The 12,788-nt window shown below is 46.5% G+C and overlaps 1 protein-coding gene across 24 annotated transcripts in view; it reads left to right on the top strand.

Moving 5' to 3' along the window:
- CACNA1C (calcium voltage-gated channel subunit alpha1 C) overlaps positions 1–12,788 on the top strand; it is a 632,951-nt gene that overhangs the window by 473,142 nt on the left and 147,021 nt on the right. For all 24 annotated transcript variants that reach the window (XR_014145548.1, XM_081820959.1, XM_081820957.1 and 21 more), the window contains 2 exons: positions 2,342–2,432; positions 9,982–10,008. Coding sequence is in view for 23 of the 24 variants with exons in the window: in XM_081820959.1 (XP_081677085.1) it covers positions 2,342–2,432; positions 9,982–10,008 (118 nt within the window). In the remaining variant the exon portion in view is untranslated. The remainder of the gene's footprint in view (positions 1–2,341; positions 2,433–9,981; positions 10,009–12,788) is intronic.

Here is a 12,788-nt window from a genome sequence, read left to right as displayed (position 1 = left end):
GCCCAAGCCCATCCACTCCTAATTTGGTTGTATTTCCAAGCCTAGCACCACCATCATACCACTCCACTAACACATAAGGGGCTCTCTGGGAGCAAAGTGTCACAAAGTCAGAGCTCTTTAACTTTATTTTTTTAAGATTTTATTTATTTATTTATTTATTTATTTATTTATTTGAAAGAGAGAGTTGGGGGGGAGCAGAGGGAGAGAGAGAATTCCAAGCAGACACCGCAATGAGCACAGAGCCCAATGTGGGGCTTGATCCCACAACCCTGAGATCACAACCTGAGCCAAAACCAAGAGTCAAATGCTTAACTGACTGAGCCACCCAGGCACCCCCCAGAGCTCTTTAACTTTAAACAATGATGCCTGAAGAGTGAAAGGAACCTTAGGTCAGAGATGACCAGAGATAGATGGTTTGAAAGGACTGAAGTGTATGACTTCTTCCTTAGTGTGGATGGAGGAAAGAATCTGGTAAGCTCTGAAGGTGCTGTCTTCCTAGCTCCCAGTGCTAAAACCATCCCTAAGGTCTGGCCTCACACACCAGCTCCTTCAGACCTCAGGCTACAAAGGGTGTGTAAATGCTATAAAATTCAACACCACTATTTGGCTATTCACCATGCTCCTATGATGCTTCCAGAGCCTGATCTGGCTATAAGAACCTCATCTTGTCTTAAAGTATAGAGTAGGGAGCTGGTCAACAGAGGGGCAATCAAGATAAGCATGGTGCAGGGGGTTATGACACTTGTACTCATGACCAAGTCCTACCCCCAAATACACTGTGTGAACTTGGGCATCTTCCCTTCCCTAAACCTCACTTTCCTGTCCTGTAAAGTGAAGGGAATAAGCTAGAGCTGGGTAATATCTAAAGTCACGTCCAGTGCCAACCTTCTTTGAAATGGCATCTAGATTTCTTTTTACCCAACTGTATTAAAAATGAGTCCTAGGGTAGAGAGGTCTCTTGTACATGACAGTCAAACATATGTTAAGTCATGGGCTTTCTATCTATATCTTGCATGTTCCTGACATGAGTCTCTTCTCACCCACCCATCTTTTCTTCATCCAAAAGAAATGAACCTTGGAAAATCTCCATCCAAAGATACTATCCATATAACCAGTAGAAGCTTTTCCTGGGCTGTGGCGGCCCCATGGGGACTTGTACAAGGTGTCACATCACCTGATGCCACACCCTCACTAACTGCAGATTGTGTGGCTCCTGAGAGTTAGTGATTTTCTCACCACATGAGGAGTTCTGTTCTGCAAGGAGAACGGAACCAGGACCAATGCCGTAATGGCCATTCTGAAGAACAAGGGTTGCCAAAAATAAAACTCATTTTTGCGTCATATTAAAAGGGTAAGAGAAGGTGAGGAGGAAGAATTCTCGAGTGAAACTTCTATTTGAAATAAAAAATAATGATAAAATAATGGCTTCTCTAAGCCCCTACACTGGGTTGCAAGCTAGAAAATTCCTGCCACTCTGGAAATGCAGCTCACTGCTGCCTTGGGAAGGGAGTGGAGATTGACCAGACAGATTGGCACCAGTGGAATTAGGTGGTTTACATCCCAAGTCAGCCTGCTGGGGTCGGAATGTCAGGATTGCTGGAAGGGGAAATGACATCCCGGTCTACGTTCAGTCTATCTTCAAGTCACATTTAAACTTAATTGGTGGATTCCACGATTATGTTCCCCATTCCTGGTGTCTGTAGTGCTAGTTTGAATCTTAGTACCCGATTCTGGTAATAGTCATTTATTTCAAGCTACCTATTTCAGGTACAGTCCTAGATGGAACTGACTCAGGACCCAGTGTCCACTACAATTAGGGGGGCAGTCTTCCACATCCATCTAGTACTTCACGAGGCAGCAAAAACATCCTTCCTACAAACAAGTTGGACCCTAAGTTTGGGGATGAAACCCCTTAGAATTGGTAGGTGGGGAAAAAAGCAAAATAAAATATTTTCATGAAAGCTCCTCTTTTTATGGCTCGTAGTGGATACAAATGGAAAAGCTTGCACAGCTTTTCTGAGGGCACAGAGTTGAGGGTAGGAAAGGATTCAATGGTCAGTGTTTTCAGGAAGTAAGTCCCACTAGTTAAACTCACCCTAGACAAGCAGCAGGTGTGACAGTCAAGGAAACCCCCAAACTTGGCCATGGCAGTGCCAGTGCCCCAACCTGCTCACAGCAGCACTGCTGCCCCGTCCCCCCCAACTAACAGATGCTGCTCAGGCCCTCCTCCTCCCAAGTAGCCCACAGTCTTGGGACTGGATGTTTCGCAAACTAATGCTCTTCTCTCCCCTTTTCCTCCCCACCCTCAATGCCTTGTTCTGCATCCCTTTGACTCTTGTAGTGAGCATGCCCACAAGCGAGACCGAGTCTGTCAACACCGAAAACGTGGCTGGAGGTGACATCGAGGGAGAGAACTGCGGGGCCAGGCTGGCGTGAGTAGGCACGGCGAGCCCAGGGACTCGGGCTTTTCCAAGGATGCGGGCAGGGATGCTGTGTCCTGAAGTCACAATGGGCTGGCCCATTGTGGGTGAGGCAGAGGTCAGAGGAACAGAAAACTCAGGCAGTGACTTGTGTGGGGAAAGAGGGCCCTCTGTCGAGTATGGCTCCTTGGCAGGGGGAGAAGTCTTAATACTAAGGCCAGTCTCTGATTCTTCACTCCTGTGACAGTCTGACTCAGGATGTGGAGCCCCTGTCCATTACATCAGAGAAATACAGGACAGGGCTAGGGGGACAGTGAGGGGAGGTTGGCAGTGGCTCCTAAGTCTGTTTCTTCCCAGCCCCTTTGCCCCCTGTCACATGAGGCACCTATGTGAGGGTCCCTGGGTCCTGCCCACCACCCTTTCCATTCTGGTAAATGTGACCTGGAAGAAGAGCAAACAGGTAAGAAAATACCCTGGGAGATAATCAACATGTTGGTCCTTCTCTGCAACTCTAGTTACCTACCTAGTGAAGGGAAACAGAGATGCCTGAAGTGCAAACTGGAGTTAATACAAAATTCACCTGTGCTTATTCACAACATGGCCAGACACCTTGTCCAAAAGTAGCTCCAGCCTAGATGCCCACAGCTTCCCTTCCCCTAGGGCAGACCCCAGGCCCCAGGCTTCGGGGAGCCGACTGGCCCAAGATTGCGCCAGGTGCACAGAAGAACAATTCACTCATGAACTATCACAATCACCCATCTTTGATCTTAAAAATGGAAACCAGTAGTCCCTGGGAAATGTTCCCCCACAAAAAAAAAAAAAAGTGAAGGGAAAAAACAGTTTAACTGCTAAAAATAAGCAAATTGCTGATTCTATTACCAGCATCTCAGCAGAGTCCAAAGATTAAAGTCCTATTCTGTCAGGGATTCACACTGACCTTGGGCATGAGGCCTCCTGGAGCATTCAGGGTCTGCTCTTGGAAGTGGAGCCTGCTTTTCCTGTTGGCTTGGTGGTGTAAGAATTGTAAGCTCACCCCAGTCACTAAAAAGCACCGCATACAGAAGGCTCTGAGTAGGACCAGTCCCAAATGAAATGAATTTCTAAATTGCTCCATCAGTGGAACAGCATCTTATTTCACCCTTCATCCCTGAAATGACTCAATAGGCTGAGCAAACCCCAACCTCTTTAAAAAGATTCTCTGTAGGTGAGTCTGAACACAAGCCATGCCAACCTTGAGAATGGTCTCCGAGAAAGGAGAAGGGAAAACAAGGCTTAGGAACAGACTGGCTCTTGCAATTTCTATTTCCAGGCTACACAGGGCTTTCAGCATCACTCACTCTGACAGTGGCACCAGGGAGTCTGCACTGCAGATTTCTCGGCATCATTGGGAAGCAATTATTGTCAAAATGTTGTTAAAATACGGGGCTAATTACATTTTTAAGCAGCAGTCCAAGCCTTTCCCTCTTCTCCTGCCATACAAAGCAAGCACTCAAGTTTTTGCAAATGGGCCCCAGCGAACCTTCTAAGTCTGTCAGGCCTTTCTGTGGTCTTAACACCAAGGAGGGTTGTAGAGAAGATGGTGGAGGACCCTGCAACTCAGGCTTTGGGGCATAGCTCAAGTTGCAAACCAGGAGAGACCAGAGAAGTTCCTAGCCCTAGGAAGTCACTTGAAAGTACATTTCAGGAGAGCATGGAGATCTGTTGGAAGGAGAACATGATTATCCTCCAGGGAGGGAAGCTGGCACCTCTAGTGTATCTGTCATTTCCTTGAGGACACATTCTGCAGGCTGGAGGAGCTCTGTAGAAATGGTCCCTGTTATCCTTATGAATATCCACATTTATGCTTCTACTCTGTGCATATAAAATACCTGGACAGAGTGCCAGGATTATAATATATACTTAATAAATTATGGTCTTTCCCCATCTCTCTACCCAGCCCCACCCCACTCAGACAACCATGGGATAAGACTGCCAACATTCCTGGTGGGAGAAACAGTATGAGAACAGGCTGGGGGCTGAAACCGAGTGTGATGGGGAGGAGACAGTGAGGGGCTGGCATTTTTAGAGCTAAGAATTAAAAGGCTTGTGTAGTCAGATGAGGTCAGGATGAAAATTTATATGTAGTGAGAAGGGCTGATGAAGATGGTCCCTGAGGGGGTGGGAGCAGAGAGAAAAAGGAACTGCAATATGATACTTTGTTGGGGAGAGGGAGGTGATGAAGAAGAAGGAACCATCAAAGTTTGAAGACAGAAAACAGTAAGGATGCTGAAGTAAAATTTGAAACAAGGATCCAACTGAGGGACCTGTAGGTACCATGCAGGCAACAGGATATGGAGGTCCAAGGCTCAGCTCTGAACAAGAATGGAGCCACACACTTGAGGTTATCAGTATAAAAACTATTAATGAGGCTATAGGATGAGGGTTGGCCAAGGGCTAAATCTTGGGAACCTGACAGACAGAAGAATAAGAATAAGTAAGTGAAACAGATGAAGAGGTTTTAAGACAACAGACAGCAGCACTTGCAGGAAGGCCACGGGAGAAAGAGTTTCAAGAGAGCACTGTTTATTGTACATTCATTCAGCAGTGTGCCCAGCTTGGTGCACAGTGATGGTGATGCATAGCAGGAGAAAAAAATTGATATCATTTCACTGGAGTTTATAATCTGGTGTGGAAGTGATATTAAACAAGTAAATTAGTCATAGAAATAGGGATAAGTGTTAAGAAGGAAAAGTAGCTAAGTAGTAGGGTTAATAACAAGTTAGACTGGCAAGTTAGGAAACACTTTCTTGAAGAATTAAATTTAAGCTGAGAACTGAAGAGTGAACATACATTATTATTGAGGTGAAGAGTAAGGAAGAATGTTCCAGTCAAAGGCAACAGTGTGTTTCAAGGCCCTTGGATGGAAGAACTGGGAGGCCAGGGCATATTGGTGGGGGAGTGGGGAAGGGGAGGCTGGAGGAAGGGCATGGCCTGGTAGGCCCCTAATGATCTTTGTCTTTATCACAAGACTGTGAGAAGTCACAAGAACATGGAACTGGCAAGGGAGGTTGATTGAGTTAGTTTTGCATTCTCGAAGGATCACTTGGATGTCAGGGAAAGAATGGGTAGAAGTGAGGCCGCTAGGGAACACAGTGAAACACAGGGCAGCAGCCTCGATAGCAGTTAGTGAGGTGTGAGATGATGCTGGCTCAGGCTAGAGTCACACATGGAGATGAAGAAAGTGGTCGTGGGTTCTGGAGCCACACTCTACAGGACTTGTTTGCGGGAGCTGGAGTCTTAGTGAAGGAGAAGGGTGGGAAGGAGCCAGCTTAGGGCACTCACTCCAGAAGTGAGGCCATGGAAGGGAGAGGAGAAAATAAGATGGTAGAAAGGGAGGCAGCAATGGCCAAGTGAGAACTCGTTTTTCACCATAGTAAAACACTGGGGCAGTCTTTGCGGCAAAGAAGCGACCAATGAAAATGGAGGGTCTACAGATGCTGGGATGGAAATGAGTGATTATAGCAAGACATTGCCTAAAAAGAGGAGAAGGTTGACTTCAGAGACACAGTTGGAGATGCTAGATTTACACAGGAAGAAGAAGTTCCTTACCTCTGGGACTAATTGGAAGATAGAAAAAGAGACCTGGCATCAGGAGTCCTGGATCAAGTCCCAGTCAGCCACCAAAAAGCCATTGTTGCTTTGACCTCAACCAAAGCACTTCCCCTCTGAGTCTTGGTCTTGCCCTCTGGGACACGAAGGAGTTGGCTTGATTGTTGGCTCGGGGACTACTAGCAGAGGCCCAGAACTCCTGGGAGCCACTTTCAACTCTTGTTCATTTGGGCTTCCATGTAAGATTTCCTATGAATAAAACATTCTACAACCCGATAAATTGCAAACCATAGTTCCAGGTGACATCTAAGGATCCCATCCAAGCTCTCAAACTCTATAGTTCTATAAAGAATGTAGAATCAGAAATAGGCTCTGATACAGAGAGTCAATGATAGGAGTCAAACCAAATTATCTGTCATCTAGTCACAGAAAGTGGGGGTTAGGTGTCCTAGGAACCTGAAGAACAGTACAGAAGATTCAAGCTAGTGAGTCACCAAGAGGTCACTAAAAGATCACCGAGGAGTGCTGAAGCCACAGTGGAGCCTGACATTGTAAATGTGAAGGCAGCCTTGCAAAACGACTCGACAGATTTTTTTGGCAGCCTGCATGGCCCAGAAGCACTAAAAACAGCCGTGTGAACCAGGGTGGCAGTGTAGCGAGGCAGGCAAAGTACAAGTCCCAGGCCGTGTGTTAAGGGCAACATTGATGTGACGCTAGTGCCAAGCTGGGAACTGGAAGTTAAGCCTGGCATTAGCCTGGGAGCCCTGGAAGGGGGTGAATGATGGGGAAGACCCAGTGAGGGCAAAGATTGGGTTCGGAGCAAGAGCAGGAGGATGAATAGAGAAGGAGAATCTGGCCAGAATGTGGAGCTACTGAGTTCAGCATCCAGTTGTTGAAGCAGTGCTCTGTGATGACAAGGTCCATTACCCTTCTAGGAATAACAGCTGTGGACAGTGTTGAAGTTGTGGCGTCAAGGAATTTGAGTCAGATGTGTGTCAGCCTGGATGGTGACTGCAATGCCATCTGACTTACGTTAAAGGCAAATTGAGACAATTCAGGGAGATACTATTTCATACCGCAGGTAGTAAACATACTGTGTTCATTACTCTAAGAAGGTGAGAAAGGCTGAAATATAAATAGGCCCCCAAGAAGTAAGTAGTTAAGCAAAAGGAAAGGAGTTTGGGACTCGTCTCTAATTTTGAACCTTAATATCAACAACAAAAATCATGGTTCCCTAGAAGGTTTGTCTTGGAGGCCTGGGCAGAGAAAGTATCTTGGGTTGAAGCTACTTCAGGTCCAACCCGGTAGAATTGCTCTGATGGTCTTGAGTGTCAGTTACTTTGTCCACCTCCTAGCTCTTCTTCAGGAAATCATTTAAAACATGAGGTGGGAATTGTACCTCACTAGGACAATAATGATAGAAAAAGCCAAGAAGACTTCTGAGCAAGTTGTGCGTCCCCCATTGGGATTTGGAGAAACTAGAGCCTCTACTGTGCTGAGGAATCTGAAGTGGTTTAAAAACCAGTAGGAGGAAGCATTTGCCACACATCAGCCAACCCAGGGTGTGGAGTGGGGGCCATGACACCAGGCTGCCATAGTCTCCCCAGTTTGCTTACTCACAGAGTGAGACAGACCAGCTTTCCAAACCTTGAGCCAATACTTACTTCCCAAGAGGTGAGGCTGCTGAGCAACTGGGTCCTCTGTTTTCATGAAATGGGATTCTACAGTTGACTCCCTGCTATATAAGGCAGTATGGAGGCTTTACAGAGTTCTAACCTCAGCTGTCTAAGAATTAGGGTTTTCCTTTGTCTCTAGACACTTGCCACTTGAGCAATACCCTCCTCTCTCTTAAGTAGGGGCGCTTAAGTAATGTGGTACTTAAAAGGGGATGAACTGACCCAGTGAGCCTAAAATTATGCTTACAATCCCCTGAGATTAGCAACAACAACAAAAAATCAGTCTTCAAGTGTGGTGTCAAGGGTTATACATCAGGACTTGTAACTAAGTGGAAAAGAAAGTTCTGCTCCATTTCCTCCTCTTCAGAATGTGCCAGAATGCCAAGGAAGGGCCCATAGCTCATGACCATGCTGGAACTAGGACTAGGATGTCATTTCAAAAAGTCACCTCAGCTCTGATCCCCCTCTGTGCCCACGTCCCAGAGTCATTTCCCTGGAAGATATGATTTTGGGTTTTAAGAACCCACTTTTGCTTATGACCCCCTTGGACTGAGAGAGCCTTAAAGGAAAGAGCACATGGTCTGCATTGAAGGACACCCCTGAGAGGATCACTGAGACATTTCTAAGAGAAGGCCTGGGGCCAGGCCAGGCTGTGTAGACAGAGTCATGAGACTAAAGGCCACGGTCATCCACTTTGGCTTATGCCTAACAGCAGAGAGGCAACTGTCCAAAAGTAAGCCTAGTGAAGACCCTGAAGGTCCCCAAGCTCAGCATGGCCCTGCTGGGGAAGAGAAGACCTCGATTCTCCATCACCCAATTAGCAGCTGGAAAACATTTGTTTCCCCCATTAAACTGTGGCTCTAAATAAAAATGCTGCCCTTGGCTCCTGGTCCCCCTCCCACACACTTTGTTAACATGTGATTAAACACTCCAGCCCTAGCAAGCAGCCTTGGGGGTGGGAAAAGGTTATTAGCTAACGGTTCAGAGCAGTAAAGGCACTTGGCTAGGATTCTCAGTGCCCCAGAGATATAATTATCTCATGCACGATGGCTTTGCCACCTGTCACATCTTCTGGTTTAATTTTTTTTTAATAAAAAATAACGAGAGAGGTTGTTTTCTTGCTATGTGACAGAGCTCACTTTGTGCTGAACTGGGACAACACAGGCTTGCAGCGGTCGCCTCCTGAACTTCTTGCTCCTGTTTTCTGTCTGCATCTGTCTTTGTCTCCCTACCAGTGTTCTATCACTTTCTTCGTCTCTAACCTGCGTTCTGCATCCATCCATCTACGTGTCCATCTGAGCATGGTTGCTCCACCTGCAATCCTCTGGTTCACTTCCTGAACACCAAAGCCTTTTCTGACACATTGCCTTCACCTGTTTTGTCTCAAGGGCTTACATTCCTCCCGCCCTCCCTTCCTCCCTCCCTCTCTCTCTCTCCCTTTCTCCCTTTCTCTCGCTCCCTCCTCCCTCCCTCTCCTCTCTCTCTCTCTCCTCCCTTCCGGCTCCCAGCCTTTCTCCTAGTTTTCCCTGCACTCTCCAACATGAACTCAGTAGCCTCAGGGCCTTTCTGAAGGGTCCACCTTTCTGTGGGCCTCCTTCCCCATACCACAACCCTTCGAGTCACACCTGCCCTGTGTTTTGCCCAGAAATCCCCCACGTCTTCAAGGCTTCATGTGACTGTCAGCATCCTGGGTTTCTGTCAGGACCGATGGCTGTTCCTTTAGGCCCAGTTGCAGCCCTCAGGCCAGGACTATAGTGGCTTCTCAGTTCCCAGCTGGCTTGTTTTGCTTATCTTCCCTTCATACCCCAGCATTGGCCAAGCTCCTGTTGGGACAGCAGTGGGGTCTGCAATGACATGTTCCTGCCTGTGGTTTCCAGCTGGTGAGACCTTCACATCTGCAGAGAGGCCTTCCTTCCCTGCATGGCTCTCATCAAGGTGCCGCATTCCCAACACATGGCCTAACCTGACTTGGCTGGACCTGCTGGGCAGATGCTGTGTGCCACACAGCACCTGCCCTCTCCAGGGACTATTAGTTCCACTTAGAAAACACTAGATTTGTAGATATGTCAGCTGGGCCAGCCCTCAGTTCCCACATTCATATACATAAACACACCAAGAGATGCTGACAAGTAGGGTTCTCTCTCTCTCCGGAGTCATTCTGCTTCACTCCTCACATCCATCCAGCACCCATTTCTAGTCACGCAGGGCCATCAAACTTCTCTGGGACTGCTGAACATCTTTTAAATGGAAGAATATGCATATGTGTCCCTTGGTAACATCTGCTTTTTCTCTTTCAGCCACCGGATTTCCAAATCAAAGTTCAGGTGAGTGAAACGCATGCTCTTCTTTCCTACCGCACACCAGCTCTGTCCCCGGTTACACTTTTGGGTAGCCCAAGGTAATACCTACCAGGTGGGGGGGGGGGTACAGTGAGGGTGTTTTTCTAAGGGGTAAATGCCTCTCTTTTGTATGGCTATCAAGAAAAGACTTTTAGATCAGATCCTGCATATAATTCAGGGGTCGATATTTGTTGAATTTTCTTTGCCAGTCTTTTTTGGCAAGTACCATCCCTAGGAGGTTGGGAGACCTAATGTGTCTCCCTTCTTTATAAGATGAAGTTCAGTTAAAATAAATATAATGTGGACACTTGCTACTATTCTTGCCTACTTCATCTTTATGGAACACAGTAAGAAATGAACTTTAAGGATTATGGAAAACACATAGGATCACGACACTGCTCTGCTTCAGAACCTTCCACAGGACCCCTGGTCTTCAGTCCCATGTCTACCTTTCCAGCCTCACCTCCTGCACTCCCCTGCACACACTCTTTGTTCCAACCACATGGAACTTCTTGCAGTCACCAGAATGTTCCCTGTCCTCTCAGACATCAAGGCCTTTCCATGCAGCCTTTCTTCTCCCTGAATCACTGTGTCCACAAGTCTTCATCTGGAGAATTCAGGTTTTTGTTAAGAACCTCAGATGTTACTGCATCTACATCTTCTGCAAACTCTTCCAGGGAAGTTACTCACCTTCCTCCACTCCCATTCATACCTCTGTCACAGCACTTAGCATACTACATTCCAATTATTGGCTCACAGGCCTGTCTCCTTCAGTAGGCTCTGCATGCCTCAGACGTATTCTTTCTAGAGAACCTAGCTAAGTGCCTGCCCAGGGGTAGGCTGTCCATACATATATGTTGAATGGATGAATGAATGGATTTGTGGAGTGGAGATGCGAATTTTCCCCCACAAAGCTTGTACATGCCAAAAATATTGGTTGTTTATGTTTTGTAATTGATCTAATCTTGCTTCCCTAGCCTCACCCACTGTGTAGCAAGAGCATAAATAACACTGAATTTTAGTCCAGCTGGGTAAATGGAACCCAATGCTATGCTTTAAATAGTTCCCGAAGGTAAAATGTTCAGTCTCTCATATTTCCACTTCCCCAGCTTTTCTCCAGGATGGAGTCTGGATGCATGGGGGCAGGGAACTTCAAGATCCTGGGAAGTAAACAGGGCTTGGTGAAGGCTGCTCCTGGAATCCCTCTGAGTCCTCTGCCTATCTCCACTGTTTGATGGCTGGTCTGGGCTTCTCTCTGAACTTTCAGGTCCTTACTGGGGTGCAGCAGCCCATCTGGTTTGGACATCCACTCGCTGGAGTCCATGCCCCCCCATATTTACATTCGATCTTGAAATCTCCACCTCTGCTTTCTGACCCCCAAGCTCTGTCAGTCACTGACTTCAGCACCTCCATACCTCATCTGAGTGCATGGACACTTCCAGGTCCTTCACACTCCATGAACAAGCTCTGGGGACCCCAGGCTCACCTACCTCTCTGCCACCTGCTGCTGTCTGCACCAGCCTGAATAGAGCTCTGAGCCAAAGGCTGACATTCTCCCAGGGGTCTGCAGATACCCCCCCATACTATACCCAGTGGAGGCTATCCACTAGCTTCAGCATACCTGGGCCTCCCAATGACTATCTGGGTGTTTCTAAAGCAACCCTCTGCAATCTCTTGAGACTTAGCACCCAGGGCTGAGAATTAAGTGAGGACTCTGGTATCTGACTTTCACCTCTATTTCTGATATCTTCTTTCTCCCATAATTCACTGCAATTGGAAAATGTAGACCTTTCTCCCATTCCTCTTTCTCTCAAGCCAAGACCTCCTTTACATTAAAAAATCTAGGGTCAAGTCTACCAGGCCTAGCCCTAATTACATGAAAGAGAGTTACAGAAATACAAAAAATCCTTTCTCTCTTGATAGTGTTTGGATTTTACTGCTTTATCTCCGGTGTCTGGGGAAGTGGCTAATACATAATGGGGACTGAATTAATACTTGCTGAATGAATGAATGAATGAATGAATGAATGAATAAGTGGTCTTGCCTCAGTAAGACAATAGGCTTACACAGACTCAAATAAAATGTCTGATTTGACAGCCAAAGCTGAGAAAGCACTTTGTGTTCCTGGCAGTTTTAAATCCCCCACACAGTAAGAGTAAAGGGATATAAAAATCCATTTGAAAATATTTCCAAAATATCATTCTCATTGCATATAAATGAATGAATCATAAATGAACAAATGAATGAGTGAACAAATGAATGAACATAATCTGAAGGATTGGAAGAGAAATGACATCTTTGTATGCACTCTGTCTCGTAAGAGATTGCCCAGGAGATTCTGGGAACATTTTTCTATCCAGTGACCTATGGTACAACCCATACTTGTAACAAAGGAGAGGAACAGTGCCCCCCCTAAACCTTTGGACTCTTTGCTAAGCTTTGAGACTCAGCTCAACCTGCTGTCTACCTAACCTCCTGTATTCCATCCATAGGATCTCTGAGAAGGGTTTCTCCCTCTGCTGCTACTATTCAAGATACAACAGAAATACAGAGAGAAAACTGTATTCCCAAAACGTACAGAGAGAAAACTGTATTCCCAAAATGTGTACTACCAGTAGTTCGGCACTATCATTCAACCGATTTTCAGATGAAGATACTGAGGCTGAGAGAGGCCAAGGGTCACATGTTCACATCTGGCCGAGTCAGAACCCATACCTGTATTAACTAACCACCATGCTAGCCAAGTGAAATGTTCTGTCCAGGAA

This window comes from Leptonychotes weddellii, chromosome 5 (assembly GCF_054177405.1).
Source record: "Leptonychotes weddellii isolate Sample4059 chromosome 5, ASM5417740v2, whole genome shotgun sequence".
NCBI lineage: Eukaryota > Metazoa > Chordata > Mammalia > Carnivora > Phocidae > Leptonychotes > Leptonychotes weddellii.
The sequence above is the reverse complement of the archived record's forward strand: the minus strand, read 5'-3'. Positions and strand labels throughout refer to the sequence as shown.